An 18874-nucleotide genomic window follows, 5' to 3' on the forward strand; every position below is an offset into this window, starting at 1 on the left:
TAAATGCCGTATTACCAGCAGGTATGGAGGCATTAAATAGAACTGCATTCTTGGGTATAAAATATTAATGTTAGAAAACAGCTGCTTTATAGTTTTAACGGAATAGAAAAATTCTATAACGGACAGGTTTAATCGTTCCCAAGTTCTCATGCGATAAGATTACAGATGACTAGTCCATCATGGAATGAGGCACTTAGATACTTATTAAGTTATAGCTAAAATACACGTTAAGAGTTTGTCAAGATTGAGTTGCACTTGCTTAGGCAAATTCACAGTTATTAATTAAATTGCAACTGAGCTACCTCTTAGGCGTATTTTACCTGGCTGTCTTTGGAACGATGATTTTCCCAGTTTGCCATTTTGCCCGGTATCACAAACATGGCAGTCCGGTATTCTGTTTGAGTAACTAGCTGCCAACCGCAGAAAGCATAAGTCTATGCTCTCAGAAATTTAAAGCCGGTACCAGCACTTTCATTGGTACCGCTGTTCACAAGTGACCCATCCGCACCAACTGTGAGGTAGAGACCATTACTAGCTGCCTTGATAGAATAGATGCCAGGCGACGCCCCTGGCTTCTGTCGGATCACAAACCGCTCCCAAGCATTTGCACTGGGACGTGCCGCATCGAGAGTATCTTTACCAGATTGGTCCGCGGTCACGTATTGACCAGTGCTTACCAACTGTAGCATTCCTGAATTCGGGGCATAACCACTTTTGAATACGGCAGCAGACTCTTGATTTGTATCCGAGGCGACCAGATTCGTGTTATTGGCTGATGCAACAACGTATCGTCCGGTTGCAGAGTCTTGCAATCGAAAACTTCCAATTGGGTTTTGAGGAAGCGTTCCGCAGATTGGAGCTAACTTGGGATTCGGGCGGGTTCCAATGAAGTACAATTCATTCGTGAATGTGTTCCCAGATCCTGTTTTCCTATCAGAAGGTGCAACTAAATAAGACATTGACTGTTAGCTTACCCCAGGTTGTTAAATTGGCACTCCAGGCAGCAGCGGTCTGTGGATCTGAGTTCGCATAAGCAGCAATAATGACGCATTTCCTTGGCTGAATTAGCAAAATCGCTGCCAGCGGATGTTCAACAAAGTTCTTTACCATTCATCGCCAATTGCGGGATCTAATAATTCAGGCATCGTATAATTCCACACGTTTCGAACCCACTTGTCATCATAAAGCTCCTGCTCAGCGTCTTAGCTTTAGCAATACCAAGCATTATATCCAGGGTAGAAAATACACACCTCGTTGATTGGTGTCAGGGGAAGAATCTGAATGGCAGCAATTTGAACTTTCTCATTACCCCAGAAGAGCCAAGCACCAGCTTGCCAGTCCAAAACATTGCCCATCGTCACAAGCTTCCGGATCTCTGGTTCGGGATAGGCATTGTCTCGATCTGACTCTGCCAGGTCTGGGTAGAGGTGCCAATATACTTTCGCAGCATGCTGTTCAGTAGCAACCAAAAGCTTAGCAAAATTAACATATTCTGAGGAAAGCGCCACTGATGCCCATAGGAGCGCGCCATAGTAACCGTTAATAGCCTCGCCTACAGACTCTTGGTCCCGACTCCCAGCGCCATTCGCAATCCCTGATGCCCAGGAATGCCCTGAGAACCAATCGCGACAGCGGGTGATAGGGAAATACGGATCTTGATCGGATGGATTAATTATATCTCTAAAACAATTCTTATGTAAGTCTTCTGCCAAAACTCTAAAGGTCAACGGATGGTAGTATTACCTTGCGAACCAGTTGATATAATCCTTGTGCTGCTTAAGCCATTCCTTATCAAATTTGGCAATTACCGCAGCTACTGTCAAGAAATAGCCGTAGTGGAAATGATGATCATTATAAAATCCATTACCAAAATCGACCCAGACATTATTTGCACCGGCTTTGTTAATAACCCCTCCCCAAGTAGACTCGTATGCTGGAAGTACTGTTGAGGAGGGTTGAAACCAGTGGTCGAAGGACGCTTTTAGGTACTCTACCACTGGCTTCACGAGGTCTGTGCGTTTTAAATCATCTCTAGAAAACGAATTAATGTCAGCGAAATATCCTGATTGTTGATAGTCCATAACATACGCAATTATTGCAAGCCGTGCCGTGGCTGCAAGAGTGCCGCCCCAAAAATAGAAGTCCCCAGGAACTGGTGCGTCGGAAACGTTTAATTGTGCAACTTCATATTCTAAACCCTGAAGAACAGGTGTCACACAGGACTCATCTAAGTTCCGTCCGGGGCTCCAAGTGACGGATGATAGTTGATGGAGCATTTGCCATCTGTTACCAATTGCGGGGTACATCCATCCCTATACCGATTAGCTAGGCCTATGTTAGTGGTTTCTGGGAATATAATACCTTGGTGGTGAGATAGCTCAGTGAGCTTGTATCTGGATAATTGGCATTTTGCAAGGTTTGGCGGTGATGAGGCCAAGTTAGCATCAACAGACGGCCTCCATCTCCGACGACCTTCCAATCGAACGAAAGAATGGCCGTATTGTTCGCAAAGGAATAACTTGTTTTTACTGAAGTAGGATAGACATTGCTGTGCTCGTTTAAGAGAGCTTGATGTGCCGGTTTGTCAAGTTTGACGAGACGTAGAACTCCAGAGTAGATTGAGTTAGCTCGGATCGACCCTCCATCTTGCCCGGAAGTTGCTGTCAGGGAAATTGGTGACAAAGCATATATAATGTATGTTGCATCTTTGTTATCGGTTACATTAAACGTAGTACCAGTTGCATTGACTGTTGCACGTTAGAGCCTATATAGTCTTAGTTATTGTGGCGACTTACCACTTTGTCCATCTTTCAAGGTCAAGCCATTGAATGCCTTGATACCTCCATTGTTGCTTGTTAGAATTGGAGTAGATGCATTGTATTGGAAGGTCAGGTATGGCGAGCCCGGTACCAGATACGCCGTCATCGACGCATTATATTGGAAATACTGTATGGTGACGGACTGAGTGTCGAACGCGACTGCCTTATGATTAATAAAACTGCCGCTATGCTCGATAAATGATGCTTTCCAGTCCTTCTGGGTAGGCTGTTTAATTGAGGTACCATCCATTTGCCTATTGGTACTAATGCCAAACACGATACCATTACCATCTAAGGAGCTTTCATACGGAAAAGGGCCTGCAGCAGTGGCATTGCCAGGAGGGGCCGCAAACGGAGCCCACCAGGAGTTTGTTGGATACTTGCATCCCGTTAGCAATCTGTGCGAGCCCTAAAAGATGAAGGAAAAAAGGAATGTGATTTGGTCGTGTTGCTCACTGGTGGTTTCAAACCGGCAAAAAATGAATTTAACGGAGGTGATACACAATTGACTAGACCTCCCGCAATTCCTTCGGCCGAATCAGTTGCGATGGGATTTAAGGTAGTATCTAGAACTGGCACATTAGATAAGCATTTGCAGTGTTGTTATCACAGTCAAAATAGAAAATCGATACTAACCACCATCAACGGCAACTCTCCTTTCGATAACAGCCCCGGCAAGAACAAACTCTAAGGAAAGAGGAGGTAGCAACACCGCTAAAATGTTAAACTTTACCATCTTGATCGCGAATTTAGATGCCGTGATTCTGAGAATAAATACTGATGAAAATGATTACAGGATAGTAACGCTTAGTGATGAGCGGATATCTTCGAACTTTTTATAAGCTTAGACTTGCCTTCCCTAAGCCACTGAAACTAACAGATATAGTGTTTAACCGAGACTATTACTCATGCGAATCATCACTGGCATACATGTGCATTTACCCGACACTTTTAATAAATCGGCCCGACATAAATATTCAAGGAGCTAAATCAATGCCAGTGTATTTCTACCCTTGAGTAGCTTTGTAAAACGCACTAGGGAAGCTGGAACAGGGTTCAAAATCACCTTCGGCTGGACGGGCATCAAGCCATATATCAGGGGTGCTTTTCGACAGGGTAATTATTCGGATACTGTCCACCATTTCATCAGAAAGAATGCAACCCAAAAGTCAGTTAGGGCCGACTCTGTCTCTAAAACAGGTTCATTTGTGACTCGACTAGGATCGAGAGTTGCTCAACCCGCGGACTCTAGAAGACAGGCACTAACCAATCGTAAGATACTCTCCGTCTTAATGCATCGCCTAAATCCAAGATAGCACTTCAGTGTCGGCTCCGTGGATGGGTCGATAAGTTTATAGCGTGTTCGGGCCGTCTTGTGACTTTTGGCAATTCCGAAGTCACTGGGTTGGTACATCTTGTGTGTCAAGAAGGGCAATACCGCTCATATGAGAGAATCTCTGTCCTAGACATTGAGACTCCCACGTGTTCCAGGAAGTCAAAAACGCTGTCAAGAGCCCCCCGGCCGAGTTATGAGCTGCGTTTCTTTGAATAATTAAATTCTTGCTCACTGTTCTTCATAAAGCTGGATTGAATCTACTTCCCTTGTATAGTCGTCTTTCAATTTAGTGAAATAAGTGCCAAAATATCCTTCTAGTTACATCTAATAGTCCCTTGGTATAATCGCTTTTGTACCTAGGAGATCGTGCTATTTAGTTTCATTTTATCTAGAGATTTCGCGTTATATTTCTTCTGCAATAATTGATAATAGTCTTATTTGGTGTACATTAATATTGCTGGCTTACTTAACTTCAACAGAGAGGATATTAGTCAAGCAGACGGAAAGTTAGCCGCTGGCTGATGTTAATAATAGGTTGTCGGCAAGGTAAATGTCTGTGTATGTATCTGTAGTACTCTGAAATTGGTTAGGCAAAACCACAACCCCGTGCTAGGCTTTTTCCGATTGGCCCGTATCGAAACAAGGGTAACCAGCTAGGTAACTGGCTAATGTCCAGATAAGTAAAGATCGGCGAGAGGGTAAGTGTTGGACCGGCCCGATTAGGAACGAATTTGTTAAACTCGTATCACCGTTGCATACATCTCCCTCACTCTACTATATTCCCCACAATATTTAGCATATCGCCACAGCTCGGAATTAGCGGCGGCTGGTTGGATGGCCTAAATGTGGTGACAAATCTTTTCATTGATGTCTATAGCTGCATTAAATTATATTCAGCCGAAGTTTTATGAGAAATTGCAAGAGTTTCATGTGTGAGACCGAGGAGCGGCCGAAACAGCAGCGTGAAGTTAGCTTTTAAATGAATATTCTCGAGTATGTTGTCGATGCAGTGGTGAAGATCGAAATCCGGCATGGTGATCCTATCCTTGAGCATGCTCCCTCCAGACTGCAAGCTTATTAGATTTATTAAATTAGTTCTTAGCATCTAAAGATTTACTTAAAGGGACATAGTTCATCTAAGCAGCCTCACATTGTTCGTGTTAATCCAAGTCGAGCGAGTACCTGACAGACGCCTAATCTATCTGTTTTCGCAAATTTTCCAAGTATTCACTAAATTTTTAAGCTGCCCTAGCCTACCAACCAAAACATACTAAGCCCCAGCCATGAAGGAACTACGAAACTATTTCAACCTTGCGCTTGCCGCTTCAGTCGGGTCGATAAATCCAGCTGTTGCGCTCTCAACTCCTGGAGGACTTTGGCCATCGGCGAACAATACATGGAATTCTTCCGCTCCAAGTACCTCAGATTGGTGGTTCGCAAAGATCGATCGCCGTGGCACTGTTCCATTTATTCCCTCTTACAACTACACTATATTCCGCAATGTAAAGGATTATGGCGCTGTTGGTGATGGAGTCGTCGATGACACAGCCGCTATCAATCATGCAATTACTGCTGGGGGGAATAGGTGCGGCAAGGGCTGTGATTCCAGCACCACAGCCCCGGGAATTTTATACTTCCCCCCAGGTACATACTTGGTCTCTTCACCGATAGTCGCGTATTACTACACACAGATTATTGGCGATGCTTCTTCCGTTCCAACACTGAAAGCTTCATCCAACTTCTCCGGAATTGCGGTTATTGATGCAGATCCATACAACGACCAGGGTAACAATTGGTTTACCAACCAAAACAACTTTTTTCGTCAAGTTCGCAATTTCAAAATAGATTTAACCAGCCAGCCTATGACAACAGGCACTGGGATTCACTGGCAAGTTGCACAGGCATCGTCATTGCAAAATATTGAATTCAACATGATTGTGAGCAAAAACAAAGAAAACTCACAAAGAGGCATATTCATGGAGAATGGATCCGGTGGCTTTATGACCGACTTGACCTTTAATGGAGGAAGGTACGGTATGGTTCTAGGCAGTGAGCAATTCACATCGCGCAATCTTAGGTTTAACAATTGCCAAACTGCCATTTTCCAGATCTGGAATTGGGTTTGGACATACCATGGACTCTCTATCAACAATTGCGACATCGGTATTGACATAACGTCTGGTGACCCAATTCAGAGTGTGGGTTCTATCATTGTTCAGGATAGCGTATTCAGCAATACTAGCATCGGCATTACAACTTTGTACGACCCCAGCCAGGAAGGTGCAAATGGTACAATGATCCTGGATAATGTTAACTTCTTACATACTCCTGTGGCTGTACAAAACACCCGTTCTGGGAAGGTTGTCCTGCACGGCAGCGCCAACATTGCCTCATGGATTCAGGGGCGTGCTTACGTTGGTAAACAGGGCAGGTCTGTTCAGGCAGCTTACCCAGCAACACAGCGACCTGCTGCACTTGTTGACAGCAAAGGAAATATCTTTACGAAAAGCAAAAACCAGTATCTCAACGTCGATGCGTCAAAATTTATATCGGTAAAAGCTCGGGGCGCCATAGGAAACGGGCTAAGTGACGACACAGCGGCCATCCAAGCTATCTTTGATGCAATCAAGCCAGACGAGGTTGTATTCTTTGATCACGGTGCATATTTAATCACCGACACTGTTTTTGTGCCGCCTAATGTGCGAATTGTGGGCGAAATCTGGCCGCTTATTATGGCTGGCGGAAACACCTCGTTTAATAACCCTGCACATCCTAAACCGGTTTTTAAAATTGGAAAGCCTGGCGACGTCGGAATAGTTGAGATCTCGGATCTTATATTCGAAACACAAGGACCTCAACCGGGTGCTATTCTCATGGAATGGAATGTTGGGGCTACAAGCAAAGGTTCTACAGGTCTCTGGGATGTGCATTTCCGTGTTGGGGGATCCGCAGGTACTGGTCTGCAGTCTGACACGTGTGGCAAATCACCCGACTTAACCACAACACCAAAACCTGAGTGTTTTGGTGCCTGGATGCTCCTTCACGTTACAGCAGATGCCTCAATATACATGGAAAACACATGGCTTTGGGTTGCTGATCACGAACTGGATCTCCCTGACCATTCACAGATCAACATTTATAGTGGACGAGGAATCATGATAGAGAGTACCAAGGGTACATGGCTTTGGGGTACTGCTTCCGAGCACAATGTTCTCTATAATTACCAACTTCGCAACGCCAGAAATGTGTATATGGCGACGATACAAACGGAAACCGCATACTTCCAGGGGAATCCAGACGCTAGGGTTCCTTTCAAATCCCAGGCCTCTTGGGATGATCCAGACTTTTCTTCATGCTCTGCTAATAATTGCGCACGGACCTGGGGCTTAAGGGTTCTTAACTGCGAGGATGTATTTTTATACGGCGGCGGCCTCTATAGCTTTTTCGACAATTACGGCCAAGATTGCCTAAATACGGAATCATGCCAGGAAAGCATTATTGATATACAGCATTCCAAGATCAAAATATTTGGAGTAAGCACCAAGGCCAGTGTAAACATCATCAACAATAACGGAAGCGCTCAAATGGTGCACGACGCAGACAATTTAAGCTCCTTCTGCGCTACTGTTGCGGTTTTTGAGCAGTAGCAGATATTCAAGAGCCCTTGATAAATTGCACAATCATCTAAAGATTAATTTCAAAAGTCTCGACTTAATATTGGCGGCCGATGTTGCTAATAGCAGCGCAATATTAGCTGTGATAGCAAAGATGCAATGTTTAAAGCCATAGATCAGCTTAACTTTATGGCAAAAGTTAACTAAACTTGTATAACATTGCGATTAATGTGTATGACAAAGTGAGAGAAAGGGCAACAGGTAAAACGGAACTTTAAAGTTCCTCCCTTAACAAGAGCAGATCTTTTTTCGGTAGAGTTATCCAAGCCAATCGTTCTCTTAGGCCGAATATTCTCCAATTGAGTACTCCACTATAACTCGGCTACTACTAAGGCCGGTAGAAGGACTGGGTTAAGACGTCTTCTACCAATATCCCTCCCTTCCCTCCACCCTAACCCTACTCCTACTCCTACACAAGCTAGTGTAGCGACTGTGCGCTATGTCTAACGATAAGTGTCACATTACGACTTGCTCCAGGTGCATTCGATAATGGATGCGAAATTTAATTAACACATCTATCTAGGAATTAGGTCCTCCTCTTTATCTCCTTAACAGTAAATTAGGAGGTTGGTGATAACCTTTAGAGTTAGATCACCAGCTACCGAGTTCCTCGTTAAGAGAGATCCTTAGTCACATAGGCGTTAACACCTATTGTGAAAGTTTCTAAGCAGTTTTTCCCATATTTATCTCAGTTAGAGAAACACTGCATGGTACACAAATTAAATAGGGCGGGCCCTCAACCTCTAATCCCAATTTGGACATATTAGACACTGGTTAACACCCCAGTCGAAGGATATATGCAGTCTCGTGTTAAAGTTCGAAATGGTATAAACTGCTCCCTCTACACTACTTGCTCCTGTTCAATGCTCTTCTCCTAAGTTACCACTGATTACGCATAATACCGGGGATTTTTGTGGTACATGGAAGCAATTAAACTTTCTGGAGACAGTCTATTAAAGACATTGATGGAAGGAGAAATTTTGGGACCAGAAGAACAGTATATTAATAACGAGGGTATGCAATATAATGGAAATATATTCAAGGAACTGCTGGTCCATGAGAAGCGAAGATGTTGCTATCGAGTGCGATAACCCTCGACAGGGAAATAGCTGCGAGCCTTTAAAGCTATAAAACAATCATTAATGGAGGCTAGTGCCAATCCTATTCCTATGCAAAAGATTACACACGATGCTTTTGGATTCATGAATACCGTGTTCACCCTGCAGCAGGGAGTCCCCACGTCGACATTGATAAGCCACCCTTGCCTTGGTGGGCGATGTCCCTTCTTTCAAAATCACCTCCACGTCCTGGAACCTATAAGCTTCTGGTAGTGCTGCAACAGTTTGCCTTATGGTACCGGCCATCGTCGTAGGACCGGGTTTACTCCTGTGACACTCAGAACCCCACATGTACCAGGGTCGTTCTGAAGTTGTGGCATAAAAGTCACCTTCTTCCAGTTCAATAATTTTTTGGACGACAGCAGCTACAGCAACTCCATCCCAAAGTCCTTCACAGTGGCTAACTCTAACGAGCAATTCGATTGCTCTCCGGCGTATGAAAGGCTGTCGGCACTTTATCGCAGTGTAGGATAATGGAGGAAGAATACCCATGTCTGCTTTGAGGTCCAATCCTCTCTGATCAGGGATCCAGTCGCAGCCGGGTATTGGTGATTCTGCTTGGTTCAGTATCCCAAACACTGTAGTTGTTCTTTCCAGCACATCTTCAAAGGTTTCAGAGTGCGAGTCGTACGTCATTTGGGATCCCGCAAGACCCCCTCCTGGATCTCGAGCTGAGAGCATGATTGTAGCCATGACATAGTAAACGCGCAGCAATTCGATTCCTGGCGACAGTCTTGATAATAAACTTAGCTGAACTACCGGGACTGATGCTTGATATGCGCTGAGCCACTTATCCAAGGCTCGTTGTAAAAAATGTTGCTGGCAATTGAATTCTTCAAGTGACAGTTTTTCCCAAGTGCCCTTTTGGCTCCTCTTTCTGGGTGGCCGAAGCACCAAGTTCAAGATTCTGTCTAAATATGTTCTCATTTCGCCGAGACTGTCGAAGGTGGGCGGCATTTCGAGTGGATAAAGAGGGCCAAGCCCTGCAGCTGTTAACAGCACGCGAATTGGGTGACCGAATACGAGGTTTTGTGTATTCAAGCGTATAACTGCTTCGATAAGATCCAGCTCAATACATCGATCCTGCATGCTGTTCATGGGACGGGCATTGGCAGTAAGGGTTGCGATCTGCTGGAGGCCATTGTCGGCACGATAAAGAGCTAACAATAACCTGATACCGTTTTCAATATGTGTGTTAGCAGCAGCGCGGGCTCCTCGAATTATGTCAGTACATGTGAGCAAAATACACACAGCGAGTGTGACTTTAATGGACAGGTGATCTTTCGCGGCGAAATGAATGTGAAGACTCTCAATGGCCTTGTTGTATTGCTGCAACCCAAGCTGTTGCCATTTGTCGATGAATGATCGACTCTTGGAGGATTTTGGGCCTTCAAGTGACATATCAGTTGTAATTTCACTTCGTTGGAACGACGAAAGGGCAATCAAGGCATGAAAGACAGCAGGTTCATTGTTCGAGAGCTGCAGCACCCTCGAACTCCAGAATCTGGATTGGAATACTCCAGAGAGCCTCTCCGACGACCAATAGCGGAAAAAGTCGAGGCAATTAGATTCATCGGCAGACATACGACCAAGTCCTGGAAGAAGAGTCCTCCTATATGGCTGAAGCGTGTCGATAGTACGGGTAGAAACTCGCGATCTGCTGGCAGAAGGGTTACTCCCACCACCCCAGATACCATACCCGTCGCAAACTCGCTTGGCAGATGTACATCTTTTGCATGTAGGCCAGGATTCGTCACACTTCAGGTGCCGCAATCTTCAGGGAAAATGGTTAATTGTGGACTTGAACACACACACACTACCACACAAGGAGAGTTAGCTGAGGGAAGAAAATATACCTGCATGTGCGGCAGCCACTTTTAACCCGAGTCTTCGGCATTTTATCATTAGGTCCTGTAGTTGGCCCCCTATCCACAGGTCTAATTATTTTGTCGTTGGATGCTCGGGAAGATGTGCTGAGAATGGACAGACAGGATAACTTTTCACACGCGTTGAGCAATCACGCTCAGCACAACGTTGATATCGTATGTGGAGAGCCAAACAACGTGTCACCGTGAGAAGCGCAGTTGGAACTAGTCTCGAGTAAGCAAATGAGAGCGTTGTCACTTTGACGGGTTAGATGCTGTTAAGACTAGGCAACTGTCTTTCACACATGACGTCTGGAGGAGATCGTCGAGCCTCCCAGCGACTTGGGAGAAGCCAATTAATTTAGTGGGGTTCACCGGATAAATCTTGATTCTATTGGTCAAGATCGATGCAGGGGTCTAGCCAGATGTCCTTTTTATTGTCACTACTCGTGCCCCGCCCCACCTTTTCCTTTGGTGGTGCGAGGAATCCGAGACCCAAAAAAGGTGGGGCGGGGCACGAGTACTGAGATGGCCGAGATCCGGCGCCAAACATGGGCCAAACCCCAGGCGACACGGGTTTGAGCTAACCAGAATGCGATGTGGTCTGGAATTCAGCCATGCCCGATCTCGCTTCGCATGCGGACATGAGGATTACCAACCGTGACAAATACGAAAGTCTTCCGCTTCTAGATACTTTCGTGGATCCCACTTACTGTTGCAATAGCGCCTAAAAACATCTTGAATTTCCGCAATTTGTCAACAAGAGCTCTGACGCATTGACCTCATTTCCATGAGGAACTGCTTAACACTGTGGGGGTGCGAGTGTGCTTTGACTTGGCCAAGTTTCGGGTTTCGCCAATCAGGCGCAGATGGATTCAAGGGGAGCATCTTAAGTGGAACAAATGATCGAGGGTACGAATAGATTGAGAAGGCTGTTATATATATTATTATGCAAAGCGCTCAAAAAGTATTAAAGCCGAAGACAAGCGTTTGTGTGCACTCACTTAGTCAGTAATTCAAGGAAAGAGAGCAGACGAAATTTCAAACTATGTAGCGGCTAGTTTATTTAACGGAAGATTTGCTTTTAATCTCCCTCCGTTAATTATATATGCCGTAAGTATGCGGAGTATATTATCCCCCCTTGTTATTTAAACATCGAACAAAAATAAGAAAGGAATTGACACGCTAGCCCAACTATTAACTGGGCTAAATTTGTAACGTTGGTAAATTAATCGGTGGGGATCTTCTTAAGCCCTGTATTGGTCCTGGCCAATAAGAACGGCACGTATCCGGTAAACTCTACTGAGTAAGAAGCCCGGACCGCGGTCGTCAAAGGGATCTAACCTGTTAAAGCAGCAAGGTTCTCTTAGGGTTAGGATGTGAGGAGGTGTGCGTTGTAAACCGTGGTCAGTTGATAGTGTAACTGGATAATGTGATTTGCTTGATTTCTAGCCTCAATATTTTATCTACAGAAGAAGAGAGGATACAAATAAATCGCAGTGGCTAAGCAATACCGAACAGGTCTAATTCTCATAAGTATCTAACAATTTAAGACGACTACCTCTGTGTTGTTGTTGAAATTATCTCTTCCAACTCTATAACCCTTTTTATTGCTTTATTACTATCAGGTTATCTCCACTAACTTTATGATAAGATCAGTATTAAAATGGATATTTGAGCCTAACGGTCACTTACATAAGGTCCTCCCAGCTCCGATATCAATATTAGCTTACTTATTTAGGTACTAACGTTATTTCTTCCATCTCTCTCTAATTAATCTAAAAATGTACCTACTTAACCCCCCTTACCCTCCTCCCATTCTATCCTCGCCTGTACGGCTTTGATTGTTCAAGGCACCAGTCATACCACCTTCTGGCTATACCAGCCCCGCCCTCTGAAATGCTTCGAGATCCCTCCTCAAGATCTGATCGAATTTTAGCAAATCGACCCCAGGGAATAACTAGAAATATCCTTAGCAAATAAAAAATAAAGCAGAGTATAATCAACTACCATAAGTCCCTGATTTATCTAAAGTTATTTCGGGAGAGAGTCCGCCATATAACTCAGTATATGCACCATTGATAGCTGGATACAGAATGGTTGCATTGATGGCCCTGAAGGCAAGACCGTGGTGGTGTCTCTGAAGGTTCGACTTGACATTGCCGGGATTTAGGGGCTGAAAAGACTTGAGCTATATGTACCAGAGGAATAGATCAACTCGACTCACCACGCTGATAATGCCCTCGTCCTTATGCCTTCTGGCATATTCAGTGCCTTGATAGTAGACTCCAGCTTTACTTAAACTATATTTGGTGTATTTGGTCTCGTCCCTCTGTGAGTAATTTAAATTTGTCAGATCAATGCCACCTGAAGGAGACCTCTCCGCAGTTAGTGAGCAGACCCATATCACCCTGACGCAACCCTCCTTGCCATAAGTAGAGTAGATAGATGCTGTCCTTGCAAGTACTGGTGTGAGTAGCTCCGTAAAGTGGACAGCGCCAATATTATGTACACCAATCTGTAGCTCATAGCCCTGTTTTGTTTTGGAACCTTTAGGGGGATGCATGACGCCAGCATTATTGAATAAAACATCAAGGCTTTTGGCTGACGCGAGGAATAATATAGCTGCTTTCGTCACGGACTCGAGATCGGCAAGATCGAGCTCGAGAAACTTTAGGTGCCCGACCGAAGAAGGATTTTTGTTGTGAATAGAGTTGATAGCCGCCATAGCTTTCTTAGGGCTTCGAGCTGCTATATAAACTGTTGCATGCTTTGCATACAGTATGCTAGCGAGCTCTTTGCCGATACCAGCGTTTCCGCCAGTAACAATATAAACCTATACATCCAAATCAGAGATTGCAACGAGGCGCTACATCAAAAATATACAGATCACGGGAAAGCGAAGAGAGCTATGCCTACTTTTCCAGACAAGTTTCCGACGTCTGTCTCTGTAAAATGCGGCTTAGGGGGCCACATTTGAGTTAGCCATGCTGTTGCCATAGCTAGAGAATTGGAGCGCATGAGATAGATGAGTAGAGAGAACACGGGCAAGGGAGAAATTAAAAGGGCAGTCCAAAAGACACGATAAGCAATTCCACGGATGGAACGTAGCTTTTATAGGGACTTAGCATTCTTATCTCCGCGAAGTGATGAAGGAGGGTAGCCTTGACAGAGCCTCGGAGTGTTACCATCCTCTTTCGTCGGCAGTATGCAGGCAGACAACGGATTATTATGTTATTCCGAAAGGTGGGACAAAATTATCACGGAAAATATCTCATCCCAATCGGCCACCAGGGCGGTCTAGTCTAGCTCGACATGCCCATTAAACCACAGTCTTTGTCTTGAGCGCGTATTCGACAAGGAGTCTCAACAATACACAAATCTGGTTTATAGGGAGTATTACTCACTAGCCAAACTAAGAGACCACTAATCCATGTACAATAAAAAAGCTAAGGGAGTTTTAGCCTAGGAAGTAGAATCAAGATAGAAAACAGTACATAACAAACATCCTCGCGTACGTCTAGCATTAGGGAACTTGGCTGCACCACATGCAGCTAAGCCCTATGAAAGAATTAAAGAAACTAGAGATTTAGCTGCTGGGAAATAATTAAAAGACATACAGGCGAAAACTGGACAGCTGTAGCAGAGGAATCGAGAAGTGATAAGAGTCGTGCATTCTATTAGGTCCCCAAGAATATACAAATTGCTCTTTAATACGAGATTGTGTCAACTGAAATCTAGATATAAATGTTTAGAATTGCAGCATTCGTTAATGGTTACTAATTACTTACTTATCGCAACGCCGTATCACTAACTTGTTTCATAACGCGGTAACCATGACGAGGCAGGACGGACACTTTATTAGACGCTCGAGTTTTGGAAGCGGGTATTCAGGCCCAGAATATCCTGCTGCACTGATCTGCCAGTGCTCAGCATAGCCTTGCCGGCCAGTGATGGAATGCATATGGATGGATTGAATCGCTTATGGCTAATGTTTGGAGAGCTTAACAGGTGTGCGAGTCTAACTTAGAAACCAAAATAGAGTATTTAATACTATAAACAAATATTTTTTGCAGTTTTATTTACCTGATTGTCCATAAATCGGCCCGAAAACTTTACCTGAACAACCTTGCCATCGTCCAGGTATATAGAGGTTTCACGGAGATGCTAGAGCCATGCATATTTCAGCTTCATGATGCGTTTTGAACTACTAGGGGACGCAGACTTGGCTTCCCGCGGCTTATGAGCATTTACTCACGCCTTGGTCTAGATCTTCCAATAAACCCTGTTACATGGTCAGGCATCGTTAAGAGCGGTTTCCAGACCAATTGACCAACCAGGACGTTTGGTTGCCGACGCAGCCAATAGGATGTTCTGCTGGAAGCATGTCAGCTCCCCCTTTTCTAACCATCGAGATTCTGGCGGGCCATCCGGTATTCAGTATGTCGCTGGCAAAGAGCGATGCCATCCCTGCCAATTGAGAATATCATTACATGGCAATTAGTAAAGGCGGCCGGGGGGGAACGGCCTGACATTGGTCTGCTAGGGTAACCCTTTGCAACTTGGTGGTGCAATCAGCAAGTTCGACTGGGAGTGACGATCAGTCAGAGGGATCCTCTGATGGTCAGGCAAATACGGAATGGTGTTTACCGCGGAAAGGTTATTCTATCAGTCGTTACAAAACGCGGTGAAGTACGTAAGGTGAATGCACAGATCCTCTAATTTAGCCACTAGGATAGAATAAGACGTATTGCGGGCTTAAGGTCTGTTTGGAAGGCAATTATACCCAGAACTAAATCCGTATGTCGGAGCTCAAAGCTCACAAATTCCGACTTCACCAGCGAGAGTAATCTCCGTGTAGTGCTTCTATAACCCGGAGTGTAAGCAACGTGGAAGCTCATTATAGCATAGCGGCAGCAATACAGTTCTCCGCTCTCCGGTAGCTCCCGGATGTGGACACCGTTCTGCGGGATACTGATTATAAATTCCAGATATGTGTTCTTAATGTCCGCCGGTGCTGCTGATAAATCTAGCCGAGTTGGAAATAGTCGTGGACAGACAGACCCGAGCATCCGAAAAGCATATACCTACTATGGAAATCATGAACGTTGAGAATATACCTATTCAATAACTGACAACGACGCTTTACCACCTCCTGCAATTGATCGCGGTAGGCCCTTTCAGTAGTAGATGCAATGGCACCTATCAAGAACGTTGCCGTCTTTGGCGTACGTGAGGCCTCCCATTTTAGACGTATCTATTAGCTAACGTTGATAGGCATCCGGAACTCTTGGGCATGTTCTTCTACCAGCGCTGCTTAACTCTAACTTTAGCGTTACCGCTATCTGTCGACCCGGAAAACCGTTCAGCTACCCCAATGTGACCGTCAAGACGGCTTGCTACGATGACTTACAAGCCCTCACTGCTGCACTTGAAAACCAAGACGCCATAATCGAGGCATTCAACCCGGCGGCTGCGACCTGCCAAGCTCTGATAATGAAGGCAGCCATCGCAGCTAGGATATCCCATGTTATCACGCCGGACTTCAGTTCTGATACGTTCAACGAGTACGTGGATGAGCTCCATATTTTTGAGCCGAAGCTCAAAGCCCAACAGGAGCTACAACGCGCTGGCATATCCTGGACTGCCATTATCGTTGGAGCCTGGTACGACTGGGCAATTGAGAATGGTAAATTCTGGGTCGACCGAGAGTCTCACCGCATAACCCGTTTTGGCTCGGGAGATCAAAAGATAAGTATCAGTCGAGTAGGAGTTTGTGGTGAGGCTGTAGTGGCTGTTCTAAAGGCGCCAGATAAATATCTTAATCGGCCCGTTTACATCGCTAGCCATACAGTGTCAACTAATGAGCTGATTGAGTTGGTCAAGGAAATTAAGGGCAATGTTTGGAACATTGTGGATGTCAGGCTCGATAAGTTCATCGATAACGCCAAGGAGTTGTGGCATCATGATACGGAAGCCGGGGTAGAAGATCGGCTTGGGTCCCAAGCTTACCGGATGTTAGGCACAGCTGCACTGTTTAACGAAAGCAATCGATACTCTGCTAATTTTGGGGACAAGTTGGAAGAGGGTTGGGGTGAGGGGCGTAAGGCCCTTAAGGAAGATCTCAAGAGGCTCCTTTCGTGAACTGTTAAATACACTGTCTCTTTGTATATTCTTAGGCCCTTTAAACCACTGCGGTATTTTTCAATCTTACGAAAGCATGTGATACTAACAGTCGGCTGCAAGTGACTGGTGAATGTGGAATGTCGTTTCTACTACCTTCGGTAGATAACTGGTTATACCTGTTACAACTAAACAAATAACGAAAACGTCTACTAACTGGTTAGTTATCGTAATAGCTAAGTCTTTCAGGTGCAATATAATCTAGTGATCGCTATTGGATAATTATTTCTACATATTCTCGGCTTCCATGTTTTTTCGCATAGTGTTCCCTTTACAGGATTGAAGTCCAATTGCCGCCGGTTGGGAAAAGGGAGAGGGAAGGCGCGTCGCATACAGAAATCTACTATAAATAGGATCCGCAATAGGCACTAAACTGAGACCGCCAAAGAGATACTTCCCCTAGTAGTAGCGCCAGGTTTGTCGTAGGCCATTTTCCTAGGGACTCACATGCACCCGAGGCAGACTGAGGTTGATGAGCCTGTGCGGGTGAACTCCAGGGATGAAGACGAAACAGCCTCGCTAGGTCTATTTTGGTCGCCATTTAATACCTGATTGTCAAGTTGTCACAAAGGACCGACAAGTTTAGAGGCAAAAAGGATAGACACCTCGCCTGAAACGACCGGCCGGTCTGCCTCTGTCTCTCGCTTGGTCGCTTTAATCTGTGAGCACGAAGTTATCGCTAAATAATTTAAAAAAAAATGCCACGGCATCTTCTCCTAGTTGTTCTAACCTGCGGACCACACGTCTACTTTCGCCGCTACTAGTCACACAAACTCTATTGCCCTCTACGATTCTCAAGAATAAACTTACATTGTAACCTCCCAAGCAGGATAACTATCGCTTAAAACTTGTTCGCTATAGCTATTTGTTGGAACTGCTCTAAAAGAAGAGATTGCTACTTTCTTTCGGTTTTCCCAACGTTAAATTAATATTTATAAGTACGTCTATGCCTTATACTACTGAGAATAGCGTTATGCCTGTTTCTCGTTTGCTCCCTTGTGAGAGGCTACATCTATCGTGGCTACACAAAAGAAGAACTAGATAAGCATTTACATAAAGAGAATAGAGCCACATAAAGTATTAATCTTAGCACATCTCGTGAGGTTCAAACTATGGCAAAGAATTATGTAGCGATTAACTAGCTTTGTATCCTAAGATTGCAGCACACAGAGAGGCAAAACTCATTAGGTCTTAGATAAGCAGGGGTTAAGGAGGTCTTGTTAAAACCTAGACACATAATGTCCAATAAGAAGACAACCTAGCCGGCGCGGCCCTACTAGGCCTTAGTTTTTAATGTCTCCGAGTGGGATTTGTAGAGTTCTATGTGCCGATTCTCCGACCTGTTTATTATCGGACCTAATATTGCTCTGTTCCGGAGTGAAACCGCACTAGTTCGGCCATTCTTTGGCATCGTTTAGCAATTAATCACAACTTGTTAACCGTCGGTTATTACTCTCCACACAGCGCAACGCGCGTACGCGTAATATAGTAGTTAATAAGCCGTATTCCTAAAACGTCCTTAGGCAATCTCCCACAAGATTGCTTACCTGTTATTTGTCATGCAACCGCGCCTTTCCACCGCGCGGTCTAGAACAAAGGCTTACTTTAACATGGTTGGTATTCTAAGCTGCACGTTAAGCTTTCGACTGTAGAAACTATAAATTATAATAGCTCTGCCAGATTTACGCGCTTTAAGATAATTCTTGTGTCTATTTAAAAATCTAAAGTTACTACTCAAGTATTTTTGCGGCCTTTATTATTTTCTAAAGCAAAATGCAAGTGTTTAAGTTTATATTTAGTCTTACTCTAGTTGCCATAGCTACAGCTATGCCTGCGCCAGCGGCCTGTAATTCGCAAGCCTGCCACAACTGTCAGCAAC

At 44.7% G+C, this 18874-nt stretch overlaps 4 protein-coding genes across 4 annotated transcripts; 2 read left to right on the forward strand and 2 right to left on the reverse strand.

Moving 5' to 3' along the window:
- Positions 1 to 434: 434 nt before the first annotated feature.
- On the reverse strand, positions 435 to 3555 carry VFPPC_09620 (glycoside hydrolase family 81 protein; the record flags this gene model as incomplete). Its single annotated transcript, XM_022428665.1, has 10 exons — positions 435 to 922; positions 975 to 1054; positions 1108 to 1190; positions 1251 to 1680; positions 1744 to 2031; positions 2089 to 2312; positions 2362 to 2747; positions 2796 to 3198; positions 3276 to 3385; positions 3456 to 3555. 10 exons carry the CDS (start codon positions 3553 to 3555, stop codon positions 435 to 437), a joined length of 2592 nt encoding a protein of 863 aa, XP_022284154.1.
- A 1883-nt stretch (positions 3556 to 5438) lies between these two features.
- On the forward strand, positions 5439 to 7802 carry VFPPC_09618 (exo-beta-1,3-glucanase; the record flags this gene model as incomplete). The annotated part of the gene is made up of 1 exon (XM_018288126.1): positions 5439 to 7802. The coding sequence occupies one exon, from the start codon at positions 5439 to 5441 to the stop codon at positions 7800 to 7802; it is 2364 nt and encodes a 787-aa protein (XP_018139543.1).
- Positions 7803 to 8968: 1166 nt separating this feature from the next.
- VFPPC_09617 (fungal specific transcription factor domain-containing protein) lies at positions 8969 to 10531 on the reverse strand (the record flags this gene model as incomplete). The annotated part of the gene is made up of 1 exon (XM_018288125.1): positions 8969 to 10531. The coding sequence occupies one exon, from the start codon at positions 10529 to 10531 to the stop codon at positions 8969 to 8971; it is 1563 nt and encodes a 520-aa protein (XP_018139542.1).
- A 5476-nt stretch (positions 10532 to 16007) lies between these two features.
- On the forward strand, positions 16008 to 16956 carry VFPPC_09615 (oxidoreductase - protein; the record flags this gene model as incomplete). The annotated part of the gene is made up of 2 exons (XM_018288123.1): positions 16008 to 16040; positions 16090 to 16956. The coding sequence occupies 2 exons, from the start codon at positions 16008 to 16010 to the stop codon at positions 16954 to 16956; spliced, it is 900 nt and encodes a 299-aa protein (XP_018139540.1).
- Between the last annotated feature and the right edge of the window lie 1918 nt (positions 16957 to 18874).

Source organism: Pochonia chlamydosporia, chromosome 7 (assembly GCF_001653235.2).
Source record: "Pochonia chlamydosporia 170 chromosome 7, whole genome shotgun sequence".
Taxonomy (NCBI): domain Eukaryota; kingdom Fungi; phylum Ascomycota; class Sordariomycetes; order Hypocreales; family Clavicipitaceae; genus Pochonia; species Pochonia chlamydosporia.